The following is a 27,698-nucleotide window of genomic DNA, read 5'->3' as shown; positions in this document are numbered from 1 at the left end:
TTTTTTGTTTGTTTCTTCGCAAAGGTGGAACATCGAGGAACCGAAATTTATCACTGCCATCAGCGCAGCGGCGACTTCTTCTGCGGTTAAACAAATGGAAGCTTCGAAAGAACCGAAAGCCGAAAGAAAAATGGACGGTGCAAAACCGGCAGTTAGTGAAACGAACAAGGAGAAACAGATCGAGAAGCTCGTGTCAATGGAAAAGAAAGTCGAAGTGTGTAAAAATAATTTATATCTATACGTTCTTACGCAGTTGACGCAATGAGAAGGCAGTTTCCAAAATTGAACTCTTGGCTTTTTGCTCACATTCGTAATGGAAGCAAATTTTCATACTGATTTTTCTTTGATCAAAGTAGATTTTTGATAGCGCGTTTCCTTTCTTACACACGCGGTAGTAAATTTTTATATTAAATTATTCTTTCATTGAACGTTTGAAGAGGAAAGTATATTTATAAATATTATTATTATTACATTTTTACAAATATATATTAATATTTATAATTATTATTATTCAACTAATCAGGTTGTATGTATTGGTACAGAAATAAAAATTTCACTGTTGAAAGTACTGATGAATTTTTAACGCGTATTAAGAATGGACTTGATTTTTGTCAATTGACAGAAATTATTGGAGCTACCTTCTCATTAGGACGGTCTTTTCAATTTACTATATACGTTGAGAATTTAATACGCTGTATTTTTTTATCTCGTGCCGATTCAGGAGAAATCCGGGAAGATTGTGAAAGAAGTTACAGAAACAACGACTTTACGTGTGTCCCACGACACTCGTTTAGGCGTCGCATCTTACAAAGTGATATCCAACACCACGCAAGATCATCGAGAAAACGTTGATGTTAAAGAAATCAAGGATCTCGAACGCATCGTGTTTCCGGATGTTCAAACGAACGGATTACACCACGAGACAGATTCTGGTTGCAAATGTAAGACTTTTCACACCGTTTCAAAATATAACAATAATCCTACAACACGATAATATACTGTTACAGTATGTTACACATTATTTTAAAGTAGAGCAAGAATTTTATAATCAGACTACAGGATTTCTTATGCGTTCGCGAGAAATTCAGATTCTATTCCTTTAATTAAATTCACAGAAAAGGTTGTAGAAAAAAATTTGAAACATATACGATATGCGTTAAATACGTTTCATACAAAAGTTTGTTAAGAATTGTACTTTTTTTTAAACAGCGGATTCGTACAGTCGCAGAGACGAACTGTCAACGAAAACGGACGACGCCGAACGCGTGATCAAATTCGCGAAGATCTGCGAGATCAGTCAGGAATCAAGGACGATCCCCGTAGAGATTTCAAAGGATGGCACGCTGTCTTTGGAGCATAGGCGACATCGCGAGAGTTGTGGAATCGAGACAACGCCGACGAGGGTGGACGAGAATCACGAAGGACAGGATTTCCTCGATAGGGCGAGGAAGGTGAGTTCGGTCGAGGGCCCCTCGATGAATGGCGATCGGAAAAACGGATGTTGCAACTGCAATTGCAGTCGCGAGGCTGCTTGCTTCGATCGTTTGTCCGCGCAGCAGAATCTCATCGAATTTAACAGCGTTAATGAGAATCGACGTTGTGTGTCACTGTCTAACGCAAGCTAGCTAGAGTTTTGTGTGATCTGTGTGCTTCTATGTTTTCTCATCAACTTGTTTCTGTACGTTCAACCTGGTTAAGTACATGTTTCTATGAAGCTTCACATTGTTACAATTTGATACAATTGTCTATGAAGTTGCGTTATGTGTTAATATATTTTTAAAAATGTTGTCTCTCACCGCGCGATCGTTCTGCGAGAGTAATTACGATCTCTTGATGACTTACTTTGTATTGTAACCTCTGTATATACAATATGGCAAATGAGAGTTTATATCGCGTCCCCCGCGTGAATTTCAATATTTTAATTTTACTGAAGTTTGTAACTATAAACGGAGGATGCCACGATGTTAAAGTTCTTCCAATTCGAACACTGAGCCAGATAATCGCTCCAGAAGTGCTGGGTTGAACTGATTACAAGCAATAACCGCTCCAATGATACCTAACTCCTTCGTCGTTCAAAGAAAATCAAAATTAGTACGTACTTAAGTAACGAGCAAACGTTTCTCCAGTTCGAACTGTGTGCATAACTGTTATAACAAACCGATGTTGCGTGCATGGCTTACGTTTGTAAATAAAGCGTTATCCAACAACAGTCAGAGGAGCCTCGTGTTTTGTACCTTGAACGTAAAGAGAACCGGTCACGTTTCGAACGAAAGGAGATTATCGGCAATTAGAACGAGCTTGCTTTCTCGTTATCGCGTTGACGTTGTTTCGAATGTGGCGGGTCACGAGCTACTCATGGGTATTTCGCGTGCAATCGGTAGCGCTCGGTCGTGTTCGGTTGTGCTCGACGACGCGCATGCGCGGCCAAAGCACTTGGGCGGCATTCGAAACGGGACGAATCGGTCAGTGTTGAGTCGACTGGCTTCTGCGACCGATCGACCGGTGACGAGACACGATTGTGACATGTGTCACGCGAGTGTTCTTGCTGCTGCGGTTTACGTTGTGGCTGTCATTGCTTGAACGTGGGTCGATTTAGGTGACTGCTCGACAATTAATCAGATAATAACGTAACGCAAACCGATCTTTCCGAGACTTAACTCGATCGACTTTAAATTTTTTTTTCTTTTTTTTTCTCATTTTCTATCCGAGAATGGAATTTTTCCGATTCGTCTCGGTCTTTTTGTAATCGTGCGAATTCTCGTAGCTAAGTAGAATGTCAAAATCGATGAACATGGTCGTAATGAGAGGCTAACAACGACAGACGTAGAGAGGTTCTTCGTTCAAGTAACGTGTAATTTAATTATCATTCGCTCCACGAATCGCGGTATCCAATTTTCTCTGCGAACAAGTGAGGTAATACGGTTTTCAATACAAGCTCACCGATCCGCGACACGTAACGGGGGGTCACACACTTTGACCAAAAACCCGTTCGAATCGTCACGTTTCTCGCTCGACCTGGATTCCATCTCGTCCTTGGAGCATGCTGCTTCACGAGTAGCTCTCGTCTCTTTTACCTTGAGAAGCGCCGTTAAAAAAGAAATGTCCGATCGTAACACTATCGTTCCCGGCTGAAATCATCTTACAAAGCCGTTTGTTCACTTCGTGCGTGAATTTATCGTTGCCTCGAAGAAAGCACGAGTATCGTGCTCGTTCTCCAAAGTTCCATCGTCCGGTGATACACGTATACATGTACGTCGTCTATATCACATCTCATTCTCTGTTAAATAAAATAAAAAGAAAAAAAAGAACAGAAGCGATATCGAGGAAACGTTCGATGAATATTCCACCCCTCCTCTCACTCTTTAACGTTTCTCCAGTAGCAGCGATCGTCAGAGAATAGATAACGGCGTAATTAGCCTGGCATAATGCCACCGATAATACCATAATACCATCGTGCATTGTTCCACGAGGATGGGCAGCGGACGAAGGAAACGCTTCCGGACCGCGAAACCCGTGAACCGTGGAACACCGCCGATTTCAACCATCGGCTGTGTTACACGCGATCTCGCTTAATTTCACGTCGTCTCTTTTTCCACGTCGGGATCGTCTCCGCGATCGCCCGCGGGTCGCGACGTGGTGTGGCGAACCTCTCGTTCGGAGAACGCCACCAGTCAGTCCGGTTTTATCCTCCCATTCGTTCGTCCGTGTCGGTGACGTCACCTCACAAAGATACCTATAAAATATAAACATACTGACATTCGATCGAGGAAGGCGAGACGCGGCATTTATTTCTTTTTTCTTTTTTTTTTTTTTCTTCTTTCTTTCGCCCGGCGAAAATTACAGGCGAATGATCGGTATCGACGTTCTCGGTGATTCGATTTCGATCGAGGCTTATTATTATTTTTTTTTTCTTTCTTTTTTTTCTTCAGACTGAGCTCGTAATGATAGTGTTTTTTTTTTCTCCCCTCAAGAGGCTGGTGCATTAGACTTGCCGGATAGTAGTAACGAGTATATATACGAGTATTAGATCAGAATCGAAAGTGGATTGCAGCCGAGTGGATCGTTATCGCAAGCAGATATCGCGAGTGGCGTTCAGGTGTTAATTGTAAGTGGCTGGTGAATTGTACGTCTTGTTGAAAAGTAGATTCGAGTTGAGTACGAATGATTCGGTCTCTCTCTCATCGATGTATCTTTTTATTTACTGTTATCTTATCTCGGAAATTTTCGAGGGGATTGGAAATGGTGAAATTTCTAAGATTTCATTCTTTTATTCAGAACCTCGGACAGACATTGATCTGTACGTCTTCGTGGAAACGATGTATCTTTTAATTTGGAATTTTTATTTCTTCTTGAGGTATTTAGTTCTATTGAGAAATTCCATTGAGAGATGATCGTTGAATGACATATCTTCGTCTAAATAAAGCATATATTGAACTTAAGTACAAATTGTTTGTTCGTGATTGGTCATCAGAAAGTTCTTAGGGTGATTTGACTGTTAGAATTCTTTCATTCAATAGATAACAGTATAAAATTTGTTCTACATTTGGTAAACATTTGTTCTACGAATTCTCTGTGCAACAATTTTTATTAGTCTTGATCAATCTTTAATAATTATAGAAACAAGAACCTTAAAGATAATTGAGCTCCTAAACAGTTTATAAATTCTTAATTTTGGAAATTTCCTCTTAATCTTCCAATTGCGATTGCACTGAAATAGAAAAGTTTCAGAACTTTCAAATTTTTTTCCAAATTATTCATAAACGAAGCATCTACAATAGTTGTCTCTCATTCTTAATCATTATCTTTCTTCTAAGCTAATACTAAGCAAAAGCAATTATCTTTGAAGAAAAATCTCTCAGATAATAAATCTACTTTTTTATCATAATAAACTAACGAACGAAATTTCTAGACTCTTTCAAAACTATTAATTTCAACTTTATCTTTCAATCGTTCAGTTATAAATTCTTCCTTTTGAATCGAATATTTCTAAAACAAATCCTCTTCTAAATTCTTCCAAGAGACTCTTAAATTCCATTTGAACGTTTCTTTACCATTCTCCAATGCCACAAATCTATCAAAGTAAACTAATTAAAGATTGATCAAGAACTACCTTTCTAACCAAATTTCCAACCTCTCTCAATTCTCACTTGAAAATCATTCTTCGATCTTCCAATCACGAGCGACACATTCGATCTATCAATCATTGCCTACTAAACAAACATCAAAAAACTCGAATCAAAACAAATTCGTCCAAATCTTTAAAAATTCTTTCAAACCTCTCTCGAAATCTCACCAAAATGCTTACTTGCCTCCAAGAGTGGATGAAAACTTTCGTCATTTAAAGAACTTGGATCGAAACCAACATCTCTGGAACAGACTCGTTCCTAACTCCTCCTTCGAAGCTCCTAAATTCCATTCGAACCGTTTCATCTTCGTCCGAATATCGAATGGAACATCTAGGATTGCCCGGTGCAATCACCTCTCCCCACTGTCGATCGTTATTTCGGTCGCTTTCGAAGGGCCGATCGGCACCAGGATTTTTCTCCTAGGGAAGAGAAGGGAGTTGAAGTTCTCGAAGCAACGATTCGGCACGCCTGTCGGTGTCCGCAGAATTCGCGCGTTTGGCGAATCGCCAAAAATAACGTTAATCGGTAGAAACGGCCCGATGGTAACTGGAGAACGTAACCGGCCAACGGCGTTGGCTTCCCTGGGAAGATCTCGAGGGAAGATGAAAGAACGGCCAGTGACGAGCATCAATTTTCGACCAAGTCGAAAATATTTCCGCGTGATAACGCCACGTTCTCATCTGGCAGGAACGCGGACGTGCTTTCACACGTTGATCAACGTCGGAATTAATTCGGCGGTGGATAGACAAGAGCTATTAAACTTTCGTTGCGTCTCCTTCATGCGTTGAACGTCGTTGGAAACAGGCCAATCGAATTCCGCGTTTCCACAGGAATACAGCCACGGTTGAATTCCGCGTCGCGAACTTTGATCTATCTATATATTTGATAGAAAGTCTCGGTACTTGCGATTCGTGGGTGTAAAATGTTTAACTTGTTCGTGTAATGCAACGTGCCGAGTGTACTCTCTCGTTAGAAAGAGTACACTCCGCACGTTACATTGGAAATTCGTTTGGTTTCAAGTTGGGTCTAAAGGTTTATATTAAAGATTTTTATCAATCGATTTGACGATACTTAGCTAGTACTTAGAGGTGATAGTAGAAATTAATCAACAAGTAATGTGAGCAATTGGAACTGGATTTGAAGTATTTTAAATTTAATTCGTGTTTGATGTTTGGACATTTGAGAGTTCGACAATTCGAGAATGGGGGAACGTAGAAGTCTGGATATTTCAAGATTTGAAGATTTGGGAATCGAATGATTTTCATATTTAAAACTGTAAAAGTTGGAAAGTTTGAAAGTTACAAAACTCGAATCTTCAAAATTTGGACATTTGAAAATTCGAGAAATTTATAGATCAGGAGTTTTCAAAGTTCGCAAGTTCGATCGATTTTTGGAAATTTAAAATGCAGAGTCTTAAACTTAAAAAAAAAAAAAATGTGTACGTTCGAAAATTTAAACTGAAAGAATTAAACCTCTGAGTACTAAATTTTTCTGGTTTCAAAAATTAAAAAATTTCGAACTCCAAAATTTTCCTGTCCAAATACTTCGTCTAACATTTCCCCAAAACTGTGAATCATCTCTATCTCAAAATTCAAAGCAGCTAAAAAAAAAAAAAGAAAGAAGTACTGATATTCAATGATATCACGATCGAAAATAAGTTTGCTACTTCGATGTCAAATCCAGTCCGAAAGTGCTTTTCACACGTTACTTTACACTTGGTATCGAGGTAACGAGTATAAAAAGAACGACGCGAAGAACGGGGCTCGGGACGATCGCTGAATCGATCCACGCCGATAGCTCGAACGATTCTGTTTTGCCGCGAAAGAGAAGAGTTACGAGAATGGTAGACGGGCACGACTCGATGGAAACGACGGAGAACAGCGAGGGACCTCGTGAGAAGGAATCACGAACGATAGTGGAGAGCAACGAGGATGCACCGCAACAAACCACCAGTCCGACGACCACCACCATAAGCACCATAGCCGTGCAGAGCGGTGAAACGCGTCTGGTGATCGCTCTACTTCAAGTAAGGAGCATCGTACCTTATCGTAGACGACTAATGTATTAATGTCTCGCCGCGATAGACGACAGCCGTTTTTTTTTCTTTCCTTTTTTTTTTTTTTTTTTTTTTTTGCAACACTATTCCACCATCACGATCTGAAATATTTTTAAATTTAGACAACGCCATGGGGATTTCTTTCTTTGGTTGAGGTTTAATTTTTCTAGATTTCTTTTCGACGATTCTCTCGCTGCACGAATTTTTCATTATTTTAAAATTTAACGTATCGGAGATACAGTAGAATGTTATTGAAGAAATTTATAACAATTTATTCGAGAACGAGTAAATATATATTTATCATCGTATTCTCTATTTGTACATCTTTAAAAAAACGTACATAATAAATTTATGTGTTTTTCTTTGTCTCGATTATTAGATTATTAGATTCGTTTTCGTACAAGAATCGAATTAATATAATTACGTGTCTCGACTAATTCATTTTTTTTTTTTTTTAAATACCTGACAAAAAGTAATTTTAATTTATATCGAATTATTCTTTATTTTAGTTAACAAATATCGACCGATTCTCGATAGACAGAAATTATTTTACAATGTCATAGCTTGCCTGTTCTCAGAATAGTTTTCATTGCAATCCTCTTTGAATAATTAAATGTATGATGTCAGTGCGCGTGAAGGAATTTACATATCGGATATTAGTTGACATAATGAAATCAAAACTTGTTTCAAAAAATCGTTATTGAAACAAACAGTAAAAATAATTATTTTATTCGACAGTCAAATAATAAAATATGAGTCGAAATTGTTTAATTTAAGTATTTATACTAATTATTTTTCAAATAATGCCCAATAATATATAATTTTTATTTATAGATACTGTATCTCGAATGAATCAAGCATTGTCATTGCACTTCTCGTGCAGAGCAATTAAACCTAGAAATTTTATTTCATCTACGATCAAGTGTCTTTTTTAGACGCACCTTCTCTCTATCGCTCTTCGCGTCACTTTGAATCATTTGAATTGCAAGAAATCTCACAACAATTTTAAGAAACGATGAACAATATATCGCAAAGATAATATAAAACTTGCAACATTAAATGGGAGTCCTAAAAATACACTGTACAGATATTAGGATGGAGATCGTCTTACCACATTCTCTTTCATCCTTTTATCACGAAACTTAATAGAGACTGGGTTTTAAATCCAAACGATAAACAATTGTTAATATTTATTTCCCGTAAAATATTGAAAATATATTACTTTTTGTATTATAATATATTACTAATATGTTACTATAATATATTACTGTACTATAGTATATTACTCGTACTATATTATAATATATACTAATATACTAAAGTATATTACTTTTTGTATTATAGTCTTGACGATAAAAAAAATTCATTGTTTCCTATATCGTAGGAAATTATTCTGAACCCTATCCGACGACAGAGAGACAATAATCTCCAATATGGTCGATTCTGAATTCTTTTCTTAACTCTCCTTAATTTTCACATTTAAGTATCAAGTTAACTTTTGAGTTTTGAACATCTGCCTTTTGACAACCATTCAGAGAATTCTCTACTCAACAGACTTCGTCCTTCATCAAAAGATTAATAATTCAGACTAAGTTCTACCCTAAGGACAATAACCATAATTTTACCATCCAATGAAATTACGTGTCAAAGTCCAACGACCGTTTTACCATCGGGGTCTCATCGACGACGAGTCGGCGCGCGATTTTCTCTATCGATCGTACAAAGCAAAAAACAGCATATATTAGAGCGTCGTGGCTGTCAGAGTGGCATCCGAACGTCGTGATATATGCTTTAGGAAGCATTTCGGTGTCGCTCGATCGCGTATATTCAGGTAGAGGCGAGGTGAACCAGCCCGGTCTCGTAGCCGGTCACGCGCGTCCATAATCTATGGTGTTAAGATATTTCGGGAGTCGCTCGAGTCCATAGCTATTTCCGAGTCCTCTCGAAACCGTGAGCGTTTTAGGTATCCCATCGAGCAAAACGAGCTCTCGGAAACTCCGCGAAGGATAAATTTAACCGCTTAACCGCGGGTTCCTTCCCTTGGAGAAATCGCGCCGCCGCCGCTTCGACCCAGGGCCAAACCGTCTCGTCTTCGTTACGCCGAAAATAATTGCACGGGACGCGGTAACGGTCCCAACGGTGCCACCATGGGCTACGTTGTATCGGCGTACATATGTACGCGCGTAGAATCGCGTGGCACACGCGAGAAAGGACTTGTACACGGAGAAAACGCACTTGTTGCGCCGCGATTATGTAATTTTCTCGAGGGATACGCGATCGTGTACGGCACTCGTTGCGTATACGAACGCTCGTTCCAGGTATTTATAGACGCAGCTGCTTTTTCAGAGACGCGTTATCGACGTGCAGCGATTTGTTCGCGGGATTTTGTAACCAGTCTCGGAGAAAGGGTTTAAGAGAGAAACGTAACAAAAGAACGAAATTTTTCAATGTTTGACACGAGTCCTCCTTCATCGCGTACATGAGTTTGAAATTTTTATATCCTTGTGCTTGCAGAGTTATTTCATTTCGTTAATTTCTGTCACAGAAACAACATGCACTTATTATACTAGGAGACTAGCGTAGATTATCTTACTGAACTTCGCGTCTTGCCCTTCTACGCGTTATAAATGAATTCGCAGAAGCCAAACTGAAGTAGATATAATTATTTGAAAAACTTTACACGTCAATTGTTTTTAATTTTAAAGTTTCTTTAACTTTTTAAAGTCTCGCCTTTCTTTTTCTCGACGTTTCAATGCAATTGTTATATTAATGAGTGTACTAGTGTAGTATCTCAATTTCGCTTCGAAATTCAAGATCCGATTTTGTGATGTGGAAGCAAGTGACTTGAACAATACCGAGATATATCAAGTACGTTTCGCTCTCGTCTGTCTGATAAGTCTGAAGGAACGTGTCAGACCGTCGTCTGGTATACGCCAATTTTCCGAACGTGAACGCTCGTCCAAGACGGGGAGGATTACCATCTAGCAATTTAGCAATTTGTTTCGTGACGGTGATTCGCGAGCTCGTGGCTCATAGAGATATTATCTGGCGATGCACGGATAAAGGTTCGTGCAACTTGACAAACGTAGACGACAGCCGTGATTTCACCTTCCTTCTCTTTGCTCCTTTCTATTTTTCTTCCGCTTTTGCTTCTTCTTTCTTCTCTTCTCTTCGCTTTCTTCTCTGTCCTCGCATGCTTTATACACGTCACGCGATCCTTATCACGAGAACACGTGATAACAGCGATGCAACTGGTTCCATTCCATTACATCACGGTATTATCAGTTACAGTTACATCGACGATGTTATCGATCACACGCCTCTCGGAATATTCATTTGCATTTCGGGCGAGAATCGTTTCCCCGGCGTCGAAATAATGACTCATTGTTTCAAACGACGATCGTTAGTGTGGGACGTGGTTCGTCTCGTGGATCGTCAGGAAGTTAATGAACGCGCTAGGGTAATTTACAAATTACCGGATAATTTTAGAAAGGTTGCAACCCTCATCTGTTTCTCGTGTCGATTTTGCAACTCTATTTACGTTATTAGTCGTGAATATTTGTGAATTTTCCCGCTTGGAAATGTATAAACATGTTACCTTCTGTTGTGATATATCCGACAAAAATTTATATTAAAAAAGCTTACTTACTGTCGTATAGTAACTAAATATACCTAAAGACTATTTCTCTAAATTATTTCAGTGACACAATGAAATTTTACAAAAGGAAAACTAGCCAAGTCCAACTAGCTAAAACTCAGTCAGTCAGTAGTCAAAATGAATTAGTTTGAAATTTTCTAAATTCTTAATGATCGAACTTGACTGACTTTTCTTGCACTGTAATTTCTCTGATACAACTATCAATAATTCCAGCATCGAACTCCTGCGAACACGAACATTCACAAAAACACCTATGTACGTCTTCCCCTTCGACTTGTATAATTCCGAAATAATTTTATTACTTCATTGATAAAATCCACGTGCAAATGATTTGAGACACGAGGGCACGTTTTATCTGATGGTTAATTCCATGAATGCACGTTGTCGCAGCGGCTGGGCGAAAAGGACCGGCAGGTAGGCAGACGCACAAAGAGTTTGGTGTGCGCGCAGGTCGATCCAGGAGGATCTACCATGGCATGGATCTCTCGGTGTGTACGTTCTCGTGCAATCTAACAAACCGGTATTATAGGAGACGGCGGGCGTGATCCTTCCTCCGCGCCTCTGCCTATATCGTACCTACGACCTTACGACACTGACTCCTGCCTCCGAAGGGACCGATGAAAAAGAAAAAGGGAAATAAGGTGGACGGGGCCAAAGATGGGACCCCATGGTGGCGGTACAGTCGTCTTCGAGTACCGCCTTCGATCCGGGTGCCAGATAGAACGCCGGTTTTCAAGCTCGCGTCGCTGAGGTAACGTTGTTCCATTGCCTCTTTTCGATGTTAATTCGTCCCTTCCAATCTGATCGCCAACGCCCGTTTTATTCAACTGTACATCCTCGTTCCTTTCGATGGAAATTTTCTTATCGCCGAGTATCTCTACGTTTGGTTATTTCTTGAGAATTTTTTTTTTTTTCTTTTTCTTCTTCTCCGGACACGTTTAACAAGTTGCAAAGGTGCGTCTGTTTCATTCATCTGTACAGCTCATTTTTCTTTCGACGAAGAATCTTTTTATCGTTAGTTCTTATTTAGTTGTTCCTTGGACATTGGAAATTTTTTTGATATTTGAGAACGGAGAATTTTATTTTACTTTCGGCAGGAAACTTTCCCGTCGCTATGTTATTTCACGAGAATCTTTGAAAACGATTTTGCATTTAGTTGTTTGATTTCTGATTGAGAAGATATAAACCGATCGCCCACGCGGGAACCATTTCTTTTGAAGAAATTCTTTCATAACTATTCTTCAGGAATTTTAGAATAGGTAGAAAGTTCTACGTACGTATATTTATCTAATATAAACACAGAATCTATATAAAGATTGAGGATTGTTTCAATGTTTGCTCTTTTTGTGTCTAATTTTTATCTTTCATCATCTATTATTTTTATCTTTAACATTTTGAATGTTATTCCCCGTTCTAAGGCTGACTCATACTTAATTGTGTTTGGGTTAGTATGGTGGAATGCTTACTATGATAAGAAGCTATTTTGGTTGAAAAATAGGCCAAGTAATCAAGCTTTGAAATACAAATTCATATAGGATCCAATATCTTTTAGTGAACAATTAATATATTAATATATTAATATATTAATTTACTCTAGATACATGTTCAATAACACATTTTTAAAAATTCATATAAAACTCAAAAAAAAAGAAAAAAAAATTTGGACATTAAAACATATAGAAATTATTAAAAACAATATTGTTAATACAATCTACAGATAATACAAATTTGTTCCAACGCTTCTTCCAAAAATAATCCAAGATTAAAACAAACCAGCAAGCTTAACAATCTTACCTATTCATCAGTTCAAATCAGCCTCCACAGAAAGATCTGTTCATCAATAACAGTGCATTTAAATAAAACGATCTCAACTTGATCGAAGTTTAAATTTAATCGATTCAACCAACAAACCCAAGAACGAACCAGTTCAACAAAACTAATGAAAGAAATCTACGTTCAAGATCATTCTCTCTTCACCCTCAAAAGAATCGAGGAATTCGATTTATTTGTGTCAACAGTCATCGGGCAGACTCGTTCGATTTCCGGGTCGTTTTTCTTTTTTTTTTTTATCGAGAGGATTCTGTGAACGTGAATCGCTCGGTAGCCAGGTCGTCCTAATTTCTTGGCCACCGAATATGGCCGCATCGCTGCGTGACCATACTTTGTTCCATCGTTCCTCTCGGAGGACACGCGTGACTTTACGAGACCGTTTTACAATCCGCCTCACTTTCACTCGGTCCGCCGTGGAATCCGTTTTCATTGTCGTCGACGTGGCCGACGTCATGTGGAAACACCGACGTATGTACGTACATACGTGTGTAAGTTACGTTTCGTCGCGCTCGAGCACGTCGCGAAATTCGCGGGGTTCAAGGTTGAGCCAGTCGTCCCCTCGATCTCTCCCAACGTGGATTTTATCATTCTGCGATCGGTGTCGCAAGGAATAAATTTTTCTTGACTTCAACCTCTTGCGCCTGGACTGACGTGCCACGCACGTCGTGAATTTTTTGTTTCAAAATTGTAATATTCCCTCGGTTTTAAGTATATTTAAGTAAAGCAAAACAGGCAAAACAAATAATAGATTTATTATTTCTCAATAATTTCTATCCAGTGATATCATACTGACGAGTTCAAAAAGATAGCGACGAATTACTGTATACGGTTCGGTCACTCGTTATGGTCCGCAATCAGTTGCCAGCGCAAGAGGTTAACCACTTGCGCTGGAATGACGTGAATTTTTTGTTCCAAAATTGTAATATTTCCTCGGTTTTAAGTATATTTAAGTAAAACAAAATGGGTTAAAATAAATAAACAATAAATTTATTAATAATTTCTCAATAATTTCTATCCAACGACATCATCACCGACGAATTGAAAAAGAAAGCGACGAATTATTGTATACGGTTCGGTCGCTCGTTATGGTCCGCAGCCAGTTGCCAGCGCAAGTGATTAAATGGTACGATAGATTTACGACAAAGGGATGGCACGATTTATGAAAGGAGTTTGTTAAAAAAAAATTTTAACTTCCTATTGTCTTCCAACGATTGGTTGAAAATCGAAATGCCAGGAAAAGAATTGTTTTAGAATTCACAGGAGTTTTTTTTTATCAATCTGAGCTCTGATTCGAAATCTCCATCTGTCACTTGTTTCCCTAGAATTCGAAGCTGTCAAAATACAATTTTCACGCTTGTCAAACAGCTGGAACAATGTCGTTCACCGGCAAAACACCGATCATCCGCCAAGTGAATAAATTACCGAGGCGGCGCGTTCGCGGAGAGAGAACAGTGGGCAACGGGTAAGCGACGACGGATTTCCGGAATGGCCGGGGTTGCTTCTAAATCTAAATACGAGCTCGCGGACAAAATCCACGGGAGAGAAAGAAAGAGAGAGAGAGAGAGAGAGAGAGAGAGAGAGAGAAGAGGGCTGGCCCTTCCCGAAACGAGAAACGAGAGAAAGGGAGAGAGAAAGAGGTGTAGAAACTAGAGAGATGGGTGGCTGGGTTCGTCGACCCGGCAGTTCGGCCACAGAAAGACCAGATATGCTTCCATTTTCATCTTTGGCAGCCTGCCAAAGTTTCTCCTGGACCGAAATCTCATCTCGTCCCACTGCCATCCATCAGCGACAATATTTCTTCCGGCCATTTTTCTTTTTCGTCTTCTGTTACTTTTTTCTCTCACTTTTGTTCCATTTCTCGGACGAAATTTCGAAAGAATAATGTAAGCAAAAGAATAATCAGACATTGATGACTGGATGGTTTGAGTTTATGAAAGAAAAATTAAAAAATATAGTAAAAACTGTATGAAAAATAATGAAAAACTGTCGACAATTTAAATTGATGTAACTTTGCAAAAGATGATCATAAATATAACAATCCATTCGAAGTTCTTACTTTAACCATCGTGAGTTCGTTTCCTTGAGATGGCTTTACATCATGTAGCATGAAGGTAAGAAAGTTCTCGAAAATTGTAAGAACTCAAACGTTAAGAAATTTTTTCTAAAATGTAAAGACTACGCTTTAAAATGAGACCAAATCGTTGTGTGATCTTACAAAATTAAATCAATTTCAATTATCGGCAATATTTCACTATCGTTGGTGCAGTTACGCTCTTCACTGTAAATGAAATAATAATTATTTTAGATATAGTATTTTAGATAAATAGGTAGGTACATTAAAATAATTTTTTCCACCGAAAGAAAAACTTAATGTGAAAATTTACTTCTAGATGGGCAAAATTTTAAGCAGAAGTCTGATTTAAATTTTCAGTCAGACGTTAGTAGAAATATAATAATACATATGTTTCTTTTTTAATCACAGTGGAATTACAAAGATAAAATATCACGATGCGAGAGGAAGTATAAATTTTCTTTCACATAAAAATCTTTCACTTTCGAACGATCAATCGAGGCTTTGAAAATTCTTCCGACGATTTCACAATCTGTTGTATTACACGAAGCCATCTTCTTCGATCGATTCAAAGCAAAATCTTCATTGCAAGATTTTCGTTACAAATAAACGACGATTGCGAATAAACTTTAATTTACGCGTACGAAATTCGAAAATTTAAGAAATTCTATTTTATTGTTGAAATATTTAGAAAATAACTCTGAGAACGAACAATCATTATTACGGACACCAACAACAATAAATTGGATACTATCTCATATTTCAAAATAAGCTAATATTCTACAAAGTATTGTCGATTTAATTATTTTGTAAAAAAAGAGTTTCAAATTTTCCTTGTGATATCTAAATATTTAATTGTTGCAATAAAAATATATATATTTTTTAGCAGTATTTTCAGTAATAAACGTAGTGGTAGGGGATGCTGAAAAAGAAAACCTAACTCTGTAACCTCAGAAGGGCTACTGACAAAGAAAATTTAGAACAATAGCCAGAAGGGCCATTGAAAAAGAAATCGCGATACAGTAGCTAGAAATTACTGAAAGAACATATCTTTCTCAATACAATAACCAAAAGGACTATTGTTAAATTTACATTCGACATGAATCCAAGCAACAAATCGTATCTTGTTTCGCAACACTAACTCACTAGTACTAATTATGAAACAGAAAATTTTTAAAATCAAACACGAAGAATGCTTCGTCATATTTTTTTTAAACTCCCGAAATCAAGTACGCAACGTTATTAATCTATGCACTCGTCTTCAGAAATACGCGACACTAATTGCGACGCGTCCAGTGCAACCATGCCGAAGGTTGCTGACCACTGTACAGCTCTTGTAGCTGCATCAGGTGATCCAGGAAGAATTTGGGCATTTTGTAAACGCAATGCTACTTCAAGAAACGCGATTATCGCAACACTAACAAGAGAAAAAGTAATTGGAAATCGCGATGAAATAAAGTCGCAACACTAATAAAAACTCAGAACTGAATGAAAATTATTATGGACGATACAAAAGACACTGTATAGACAAAAAGCTACTTCAAATATGCTAGTACTTTAAAATTAATTAAAAACAATGACTCTATAACTTAATTCAAAACGATAGGAAGTAAAATAAATTTTACTACGTATAACTCTATGACAACTTTAAAAATTCACAATCGCGGTATCATAATTCGCACTTTCAAAGTAAACACGATCATCATTTTTTTCGCAACTCTAATTCAATCCGTAATCGATCTCTCGCAACACTAACAAGAAAAACCGCGATTTGCCCAAAACGATGATGAACGATGATGGAGAAGAAAAAAAAAGAAATACAACTACAAATACTAAAAGAGCATAGTGACAAAGTAGTAACGAGAATGACTTCCCATGCTCTGGAATCATTTGAATGATCCAGAGGTTGAGAAGCCATTTGTTGCGACCCTCTTCGTGGCAGTTTGCCGGGCCTCTTCTTTCTTCGAGCGCAATGCCCGCTGAAACTTACGTCTAGCTCGAGTCTTTCTAATCGCAAACTAAAAAATAACTTACAAAGGTGAAATGATAATATAAATCGCTGACTCCAATACACATGGACGACCATCGATCATAGTGATCGTTGCCCGTTCGCATGTGCGTGCTCGAGCAATACCTGCATAAACGTTCGTTTCGGGACCTACTCGCGACCTATCCACGACCGCGACCGCGATACTAAATTCGAAAAATCGAAGAGTAAAACCAGAAACAATGGCATGCTCAATTTGTACCAATTTCACTGTCGATTTTTCAAATTGGATTTCCTGAAACAGGTTGGACACGCGAAAAGGGGACACGCGACCAGAGACTGTGCCAACCTGCCCGGCCCTACCTACTTACAATTAAACACATTCGCACCAGAAAGTATGCTACCTATCCTAACTAGTCGCCCTATATTTAAAAAAATGGCAAAACAGGCACACCAACACACTCGCTCCACGGTTCTCACACATACCACTCGGGCGCAGACCTAAACTAGAGAGGACGTCCCGGGACACCTCCGACACCCGAGCTTAGCACACAACTTTCACACTCTAATTTACGTACCATTTTTCCTGAAATCGACTGACAATGGCTAGCGACCATTGCGTGAAACGTGATTAAAACACGTTTATATTTATGGCTATATGTGAGATATTAATAACCGAGAGAAAGTATATATAATTTCTGTAGAAACTACCTGTGCAAGCTGACTTAGAGTCATTGTTATAATTGATTTATAATTGACTTGGAATCATTATTATAATTAATAATATAATTATAATGTATTTAATAGGTATTGTTATAAATATTCATATTTTATATAGTGGATAAATATTTTAAATATTTCGACTTGTAGTGGATGGAACAATAAAAAACGACGCAATTCCACATCCTAACCAGACACACACACATGCGGAAAATACGTCGTGCACGATACGCTAACACATTGTCAGTCGCTGAGAAATTTTTTATAAAATTACAAACTATAGTCATCGTGCCCAATGTCTTTCACCTACCCAAGTAGCACCTGGGCACGTGAGTAAGATCTTGACAGTGAACACAGAAAGGGTTAAACCTGAAAATCCTGAACTAAAAAAAAAAATGATTAGTTTATACAATTTGTATCTGAACGGACTATTGCATTATTTTATTTCAACTTTAGTGTGACTTTATTCTCTCAGAAGTTATTGAAATTGCAAAAAAATAATGACAATACACAAGACTTCAATTTATTCAAAAAGATGCTATGAACAATCTAACAATTGTTTCAAACAATCAAAATCAAACAACTGACTTTAAATTAAATATTGATAGAAATAATCTCAGGCGACTTCGTCGTCAAAGCATATTTTCGAAAATGCAAAAAAGCAATGTCCAAACTTGTTGCTTTGATTCAAAAATCTGCCTGTCGCGAAGAATCTTCTTGCACATTAAATTTACATACATTCTTCTACGGAAAAAATTCTAATCTGTCATATTTCAAATTCTATTTCGAAGTTCATAATTATAAAACTCAAATTAATTAAATCGTTTAATACTACTATAGAAAGGAAAATGAAATTGGAAATTATTAATTATTAATTATTAATTATTATAGCAAAATATATCACCAGTATCAATAAATAATAACTTTCATAGCAACCAAGTCGGAGGGTATCCGTCTTCTCTACTATGAAATGTTCAAACGAAATCGTTTTAATAATTATTTATAAATATTTATAAGTTACTTATTCATGTGGATATTTTACTTTTGCAAACATTTATACTGAATATATGTTGATTTTATAAGTAATTACTATAAATGTATATTTTAGTTGTTAAAATCGCGATGTGCAAGAAGCCCTATCCTGATCTAATATATAAAAAAGCCTGAAAAAAATGTTACTACTCACGGTATAAAAAATACCCGCGGTCACTATGCTCGTGAAAAATTCTACGTATATACAACCAGTCACCCGTATCGATTCGGACCTTTCGTCCTACGACATGATTGAGTGACCGGAGGAACATAAATGCATGCGACTCACGCGATTGATGTGAAGAACGTTATCATCGGTGCTGCACTGGAGCAGAAAACGTTATCGTGAAGATCCTCATCAAGTAGATACCACTGAGAATCTCATGGTGGAAGCGAACGCCGTGAAAAATTTCTTAAACAAACATCAAACAATTTATTTCTAAAGACACAGTGTTATTTGTGAAAATTTAAATTTTAATAGTGATAAACATTGGGACTAATAATTTGAAATATTTTCATTTTATAATTGTAATTTTACAATCAACATGAAAGAAAACTATAGAGAATAAAATTTAAATGCAACGTAGTAAAAATATTTACATTTTTAGCTTTTGAAGCATCGTACGATTCTTGGAGGATTACGGGAAGTGGAGACTGTAGAAGATCTGTAACAAAACATTAAACATTATAGTTTGTTGTTAAATTTGAAAAATTGAATAAATTTAGGCACAATGCTATAAAATTACTTACGATCTTGATCTCCTGGAGAGGCCTTATCCTCTTGAGCACTGACTCTAATACAGAAAACGAGTATTGAACAAGAGAAAGTATAAAAAAATTAAAATAAAAGACTATCGACGCGCGCGTTTAAGTAACAATCGGCGGACTCACTGACTCTAATTTTGCGAATTATAATTTAAACGAATTATTTCATTTAACAAGAGCCATTTTGCTCAGAAAGATATGAAAACACTTCGTAACAAACACTGACTCTACCGACCACATTGCGCGTGGTCGCAAAAACTTTCTGAAAATAAAGCTGATTAGTGGGGGAGGGGGGAGGGGACACGTTTATTTAGAAAATACTGCTGTTTTTCTACATGATTATAAAGAAACTTGAATATGTATTAAAGATATTAATTGTAAATTAGAAAGTATTTCTCAGTACTGAATACTGTAAATGAAAGACGATTATTGTATTCTGAATGTTCGTTATTAGAATCGGAAGTGTGCACATTAGCAATATATCACATCACGTGTTATAAATGTTCGAAAATGTTTGCGCAAAACAAAATTTCACAGCTAAATGTACTTAGGAAATCATATCACGAAAGACGCGTGTAAAATCTTGCTTTGAATTGTTTCAATCGCGCGTCAGAGTTCGTACAGTATAATAAAGTACATATAGTACAGAATTTGATAATCTAATACAACAATATACATCCATTTGATAGTGTATGTATACCGTTCAGCTGCTATATATCCAAATAAAATATTAATCGATTTAATCTTCTCTATTTTCATCTTTGTATTCCAAATAATTACGGGATTACGGAATTGTACAGACCAAATGTTACCCAAAATGAATAGAATGTTGCCAAATGTCCGTGAAAGTTCATCAAATTGTCCATTAATGATCGTGGCATTTATGTGTTCTATGCTATCTTTACAATCGAGACCAGCCTGAAACCAAAAGTTAGAACAAATATATTAAATGAAGATAAACATGTCAGAATGAAACGATAATCAACTTCAAATTCTATTAAAAAGACGTACGAGATGATCTCACGGCAACCGCACAAGTGAAATGGGCGATTAAAGAAAAATTGGAGCAAAAAGTTTCGAATCTCTACACGATTTCGTTATCGTAGTGCTCAATGAATCGTTAAACATACACGTATTAATTAAACAATATCATTAATGAAGTGTAAATGGAAGTAAAAGAGTGTCGAAGAAGCGACGCCGTCGAATAGACGCCACCGATGGGTTAGAAATTACAAACCTAACGCGACGTAATATGTGTTGTTGTCACGAAATTCGACGACCGAATGACTCTCCGCAACACGTTTCGTCCTTCCAGTTGAAAAAGTAGTAGGGGATGAAGTAATCCTGTTCGAACAGGCTCGACGATTAACAATAACAGCCTTGCACAAAAACGTAAACGTTGTGTTTATGTTTTGAACTTCGGTTGCCGAGCGTCAAGGCCTTGTATTCCAAATAACTTGTCTGCTAGAAATGAAAAATTTTATTATATTACACAGTGAAATTATTATTTTAACTATTAAACACATGCATTCTTAACAAATTTTTGTTGTAAAATATTAGAATTGTTAACAACTACGATATTAATAACTATGAAGTTAAAATAGAAAATGTTAGAAAAATAATAGAGGTGTGTGTATAAAAGCATATAATAAAATATGTAAATAGATGTACATATTATATATATATACACAAACGTATTTTATTGTATGGTTTTAGACACACTTAGTATTACTAGTTATTACTAATTATTATTACTATATTACTATATATAGATAAATAGATAGATATAGAATATATATAACAATGAGTTAGTCAATTACAAGGTTATAATATTTCAACTAGAATTGAGATTAAATTTTGGTATAAAATTATAAATAACTTTTAGTATAGTATGCTCTGTTTAAATGTTTATGCTAATTATATGCTATTATTTCTTTAATTGTTGAAAATTGTACGTAATAGTTATTTGGTTAAATGTTGCCTTGAGTTGGAGTCAAAACGTTTTATCTTAAAAATTTCACAACACAAACCTGACAACTGTCGATTTATATATATTCTTACCTGAGAACTTCTGAATGATACTTTTTCCTGGATAATTCTTCTGGATAACAACATTTCGTTCTTTACAGACGAGGCGTGCTTCCTTCCGCCATTCGCTTTAAAATCGATCATGAGAAATATCGACTATTTCGAGAATCGTAGGAAGTACGTTCCGTATTCCACCGTTGCGGCGCTGCAGTCGCGCGTTTTGCGCGGGACAACTTGAAATAAAAAATAAAAAATCCCTCTCTAAATCAAATACACAAAATTTGAAAATGAGAAATGAAATCCTTAAAATAGAATGACAATATTCGCACATCTGATGAAAAATTGTCAATACTTTAAACTAAGATATAAGAAATTTTATTACATTACATAGTAATTTAACTATTAAAGTACTACTATAGCATTTTAACTATTAAATACGTACATTCTTAATTATTATTGTAAAATATTAGGACTGTTAACAACTACGCATTAAAGAATCAACAAATAAGTAGAAAATGTTATAATAAAAGTGCATACATATATAAAAGCATACAATAAAATATGCAAATATATATACATATTGTATATACACAAATACGTATTTTATTATATGCTTTTACACACACACACATTTCTATATATATTCAGATATATAGATAGATATAGAATATATATATAAAACAGTAAGTTAGTCAATTACAAGATTACAATATTTCAACTGATTCGAATTGAAATTAAATTTTGGTATAAAATGATAAATAACTTTTAGCATACTATTTTCTGCTTAAATGATAATTGAACGTGCAAATTGTAAAATGGTAAGTAGGCCCATGCACTCTCCAATCGTGGGCCGAAAAATTACGTTGTATGCTAGGTCTGTTCATATACCTCGTCTGTGATTATGTAAAACCTGTTTGAATCAATACAACAGGATACAATCTATGTGAAAATGGTAGGACCCCGAAAATCGCAGGACAAAGATATAGATCGTATGCTAGATCTATTCATATACTTCGTCTGCAATTCCACGAAACCCGACAATAAATTAGAATCATTCAAATAGTCGAAAATTCGATATTTCAAAATACTCCTTGCAATTCCAATAATTCGTTTCGTGTCTTCTTGCGGCAAGAGAAACGCTCTTCCGTTTCTCGTTAGCGTTCCACCAGTCAGGAATTATAGGCTTTTAGCAGATTCAATCGTTGATCCGATCGTGCGAGAGCTCGTCGACAGAGCCAGACGTGATTTGATCGTGAATTACTTTTGCGGCATGTTGTTGGTTAATTGAATTCTGAGGCGAAGTTACATGACGCATAAAATTATTGTTGCTTAGAGGTACGTGTACTTATCTGCACTCACGTGTGTGAGAGAGATTTCAAAAGAGAAAACGCAACGAGAATTCTCCGTGTCTAACGTGGACCAACTCTTCGACAAAACCACCGCAATTTCTCTTAAAGGCGTTGGCATGCCGGTAGACACGACGAGCCGCCCGATCGAGATACTATCGCGAAACGAGTTTTAATATCGGCGCATTCGAATCGCTCGAAAAGCAAAGGGGGAAAAAATTCTGCGGTCAACCCGCCGGAAAACACTTCACACCGTGACATGTCAACCGGCGTCTGTTTCGCGTTTTCAGCTTTCTTTCTTCATTTCCCTCTTCCTTTCTCTCTCTTTTTCTTTAATTCAATCGTGACATCCGTTAATTCTATTAATAATGAGAAACGAAGAATTCTTTATTTAACAACTAGAAGAATTCTTTATTTTATAACGAAGAATTCTTTATTTATCATACGCCTAAGAACCGGTCATACCAAGCTGACACATGAACAAAATTTAAAAAAATTACACCATCCACCTGCACTCATTGCAATAACCATCCACTAACAATAACACACTTACTGCACGAATGCCACATCACAGAAACCCAAAGATAGAAATACGGAGTCAACGCAAACATAAACCTGACTTCTCAAAATACAAAGAGTATTAAAATATCTCAAAAAACTACTATACACATATCTAATGGCACCGTCGTCACTAATGACCTCGCTGTCGATGCGACATGAAGAAAAATAGAAGAGGAAGAAGAATTCTGATTTATTACATTATGATTCCTTTTGTATATTGATGCGAGATCAAGAATTTTGTAGTCGAACAAGGAAAGTTTAGATCCAGTTTAGGTCTTTTATTGTATTGAAATTCGTCAGAATATTTCTTATACATACAAGAAAAGAATCAGACAGATTTCATTCAATTAATTTTCTCTAGAAATTGTGCAAAACTCAGCAGAATTGCAAAATGATATGGAACAATATAATTTTCATAATTTAACCTCGATTACAAATGACAAATATTACGATTCGTCATCTGTATGGTATACGAAATTTTTTACAAGCTTTATTAATCGTAAACGTGGGTCAAGGTTAATCATGTTTCTCGATCCATCTTGCGTTTAATTTATCTCGAGTGGAAAATGTAATTAATACTTGGAATATCTCATAATATTACATTACTTGAATTTATACTTTACAAATCAATCGTGTTATAGTAATAGCAATAGCATTATCGAGTTACACGTTAACACGATGTATTATAGCAAATTAAAAGACACGATCGTCACGTGGTGCAACTAAATTTTAGTTAACAAGCTAATTTAATTCTATTTAATTTTATTTAAATTAGAATAAAATTGACTAAAATAAGGGATATTCCTTGAAAAATTTGTAAATGCACTATTAACAAAGAAACTATATGATATAATCCTTCCTTCCTTATGGAAAAAACTTTGGTACAGTCAAAAGAGAAAAATATTCGAATCTTTCCAATTTGAAATTTTCTAAATAGAATATCGTTTAACATTCAATACTTATGATTGAAGCAACATTAAAGGAGCAACAATTAAATATTTACATTTTACAATTTGGAAAATTACATGCTTGCATGCATCGTTTATGAATTGTTTCCTGTACTGAAAACAGTAGGAATAATAAATTTATTGATGCGCGGTGATTCAGTAGTTATTGCTTACAATTGGAATTCCACTAGAATTGTTGCATCTAATTTCAAGAAAAGGAAGATGAAGTACAATTACGGCTATGAACCGTAAATATGCATAAGTGGGAGTTCTATTGGTGCTAGTTAAATAGAACGAGAGGCAGCATCATAAATCTTTTGTGTCTTCGACCGCGAGACACGCCTTTCATTGCTCTTCTACTTTTTGAACCATTTAATTTTTTCATATATTAACATATAACAGATACATCATACTATTAAATTTTTCGGATGCTTGTCGTATTGATATAAAATTAAAAGATCTAGATATTTTTTTCAGTCGAATAAGAAGTGTATGAAGGAAATAAGAAATTGAAACAACAAAATCTAATTGTTAGTTGAACTTTATAAAATAAGAAAATTCGTAAAATGAGAATATTTTCTATAAACTAAGAAAATGTAATAGAAGAAATTTAAAATCCAAATAGTAGTTTAGGAGAATCTAAATAGGATACGTGGAATTGAATAAAACATGCGAACGTGATGCAATGATATTTAAAATTATCACGTGTAATTAATTCGAATATTCACTTGTCAATGCGGAAATTTCTAATTAATTCAGAGCTCTTGGACCAAGTACTAAGTCACGATCAAATTGGACGAACAATGGACGCTTTCTCTAAAGAAAATGACACAACTTTCAAAACACAATTTTCGAATATTACAGAGACAGTTCAAATTACAAAACACTTATTCATCGAGCTTCGTAATTTGGTGGATGAAAATTGATTTATGTGACACTGTCCTGTATCTATAAATATCTCTTATTATGAATTTCCTCCTGACCATCATTGCGAACAAACGCACATTGACAAGTGAGAGGTCTGTTACTTTGAGCTTCGTTGTTTCATTAATTAACAAAATAATATTTAATTCAAAACCAGTTTCTCGCCTCTCCAGAAAAAAAAAAAAAAGAAGAAAACGAAAGAAAATGCTTTTTCTAGTTGTGTCACATTCTTCGTAGGGATGCTTGTCGAAATCGGCGAATTTAAACGAATCTCTCCCCTCTGAAATTTAATCCTCAAGGATGAAGACGATGTAACGCTTGAACTTGAGGCAAGAAAAAGAGTTGGACGTGGGCGGCACGGGCGAGAATTCTTCTGGGAGAACGGCGATCGCGCGTAAACGAAGGATTTAGAATGACGCGGCGACGATTCGCTGCAAATAAACTCGCTGGCACAACCAACAGGGATGTGATGTCACCACCGAACGAGTACCAATGTCGTTTACGTGTAAGAAAATTTCGCGCGGATATCTAGCCAGCCTCGACTCGTCGGAATCTCCTGTCTATCTCGTGACAGTCGTTCGTTTCTTCTTTTTTCAATCTTAAATTTACGTTTCAATTCTCGCAGTTTACACCACTGATTTTTCAGCAAATACACATTCTACAAATTTGAAATCACGATATTATTGGAATTGTTTTAATTTCGGTATGCGTAAGAGATGGATTAAATATTTCTTTCTACTATGTTGGCTTTAGCAGTATATATATATATTTTACAGCTGAGATTGTAGATGATTAGAAATTTTTTTATTTTATCAGCAGCGATAAAATGAATTTTTTTCTACGTTTAGACAGATACTTTTAGGATAGTACTTTATCTATGCATATTGGCAGTTGCAATGTGATTGGAAATGTTTCTTGTTTTGGCATCTGTGATAAAGCGAAGTTTTTTCTTCAATTTGCACGCTACATATCTTTGGTGTGACGTACCTGTATCTTTTATAAGTGTTTCTTACATTCTTCTTAAGTTAGGTTAGATATTTCGCATGCGTATTTGTAAAACTTACATATTCTGCACGATAGACACTTTTCTTTTATATTTCAAACAGATTTATACTTTGACGGACTTTAGTCGTAAATGCGTGAACAACGTATACATAGATAATCCTTCGCATAACATTAACTGTATTAACGTAATTGCAACTTTAATTAGCGTACGTTTATTTATCGCTCTCATAATTCCTTTAGCATCCGCCAGTAGATTATAGAAGTTTATGCATTTATTGAAAGTCGAAAATGTATTAAATGCAAATATAATAAATTTATAAGTAAATATTTAATAGATGAAATCAACTTCTACTCGGATTTTACTTCTTTAACCACGTCAAATATTTTACAATTTAACACTATAAATTACTCTTTGGTAATGTAATTTCACAGATATCATTAAAAAACAACGATATAATGTTGTTCATATTCCATATTAAACGTCAAATCTACAAGCATGAAATTGAAAGTGAATTTCAATTTGAAATTGTAAATACAACAAATAAATTATAAATACAATTTGAATGCTTCTACCTCTATTTTAAATGCCAAAAATAATTTCAAACGCCAAAAGTACCATTTAAATTTCTATAATACTTCCCAATGTTACGAAACAGTGTGATGACGTGACATTCTCGAAATGATTCTCGAGAACTGCAGGAAAATCTGTTCGTTTTTAACGATGTCTGTTGAACAAGAAGCCTCGAGGTTTGGCCTCTCGCCGTCTAATTTTAATTCAAATATTATTCATCGCATTGAAAACGGACGGTGTTCTTCTTTTAGCTGTTTCACGTTCGGCAATGAAACGCCATCGTTCATTTAAACCGATCAATGATCATCGTCGTTGAATTAAAACAATCCCTGTCTTATTGACATGTGCTCGACGTGGCGAGAAAGTGTTACGATTATCGATCGTTTGTTCGATCAACGATGCACTCGATTAGAAATCATTGATATTTGATGGTCGATCGATCGTCGATTCATCGTGAATCTGGGTGATTAATCTCAAGCGTATGATTGTCGATACTTAAGAGGTCTGTAATACCTCATTTTAATACGATTACGATTCGAATGACGTGCACGAGAGAAGTGGGACGTAATCTGTGGATTTGAAATTCGCAATTTTCTATGCTGATTGATCAATTGACGACGAATGACTCCGGGACTGCTAATGAAATTGTTCATTTGAATATTGTAACGGATAGATCACTCTTGGAAAAATATTATTTTCAATTATAAAAGAAAAAAAACATGAATGATACAAATTTCAAAAAAATTTCTAAACTACCAGATTTTAATAGAAGTTTCAATGGATTTTTACAGATTACTTTCTAAAGATTTTAAAGCAAATAAGAAAATTTCTGAAAGACTCGAAATTTCTATTTTTGTACGGGTGACGAATGAACTGAAATGAAAATGAATCTCCTATATGAAAGTCAATGAACGATAACGTTAAGAGTCAAGTTGTCGAAGAGCTTTAATTGTGGAAGAAATTTTCTAAAGAAAGGTCTCTAATCGTAAACAAAAAAGAGAAATGAAGGTAGATAGGACTTGTGAACTAGTTAATGTGCTCGAGAAAAAATAGAACACGTCTTCGATTCCA

The 27,698-nt window shown here is 36.0% G+C and overlaps 1 protein-coding gene and 1 long non-coding RNA gene across 9 annotated transcripts in view; one reads left to right on the top strand and one right to left on the bottom strand.

Annotated features, from left to right (window-relative positions):
- The window catches only part of LOC122536948, a 62,381-nt gene that overhangs the window by 15,335 nt on the left and 19,348 nt on the right, over window positions 1-27,698 (top strand). For 4 of the 7 annotated variants that reach the window (XM_043669747.1, XM_043669746.1, XM_043669745.1 and 1 more), the window contains exons 16-19: window positions 25-214; window positions 722-941; window positions 1,210-1,451; window positions 6,952-7,152. In XM_043669747.1, coding sequence (XP_043525682.1) covers window positions 25-214; window positions 722-941; window positions 1,210-1,451; window positions 6,952-7,152 — 853 coding nt within the window. The remainder of the gene's footprint in view (window positions 1-24; window positions 215-721; window positions 942-1,209; window positions 1,452-6,951; window positions 7,153-27,698) is intronic. The other 3 variants (XM_043669750.1, XM_043669751.1, XM_043669752.1) reach the window with 1 other exon arrangement.
- LOC122536952 lies at window positions 18,721-21,474 on the bottom strand. 2 transcript variants are annotated; one of them, XR_006308520.1, is made up of 3 exons: window positions 21,307-21,474; window positions 19,081-19,145; window positions 18,721-18,892 (listed from the first exon to the last, which is right to left on the bottom strand). It is a non-coding gene; the product is annotated as an uncharacterized LOC122536952 (long non-coding RNA). The 2 variants fall into 2 exon arrangements; XR_006308521.1 differs by lacking the exon at window positions 21,307-21,474 and adding an exon at window positions 19,231-19,485.

This window comes from Frieseomelitta varia, unplaced genomic scaffold, assembly GCF_011392965.1.
Source record: "Frieseomelitta varia isolate USP_RPSP 00005682 unplaced genomic scaffold, Fvar_1.2 scaffold_88, whole genome shotgun sequence".
NCBI lineage: Eukaryota > Metazoa > Arthropoda > Insecta > Hymenoptera > Apidae > Frieseomelitta > Frieseomelitta varia.
This window is presented reverse-complemented; position numbering and strand designations above follow the sequence as displayed.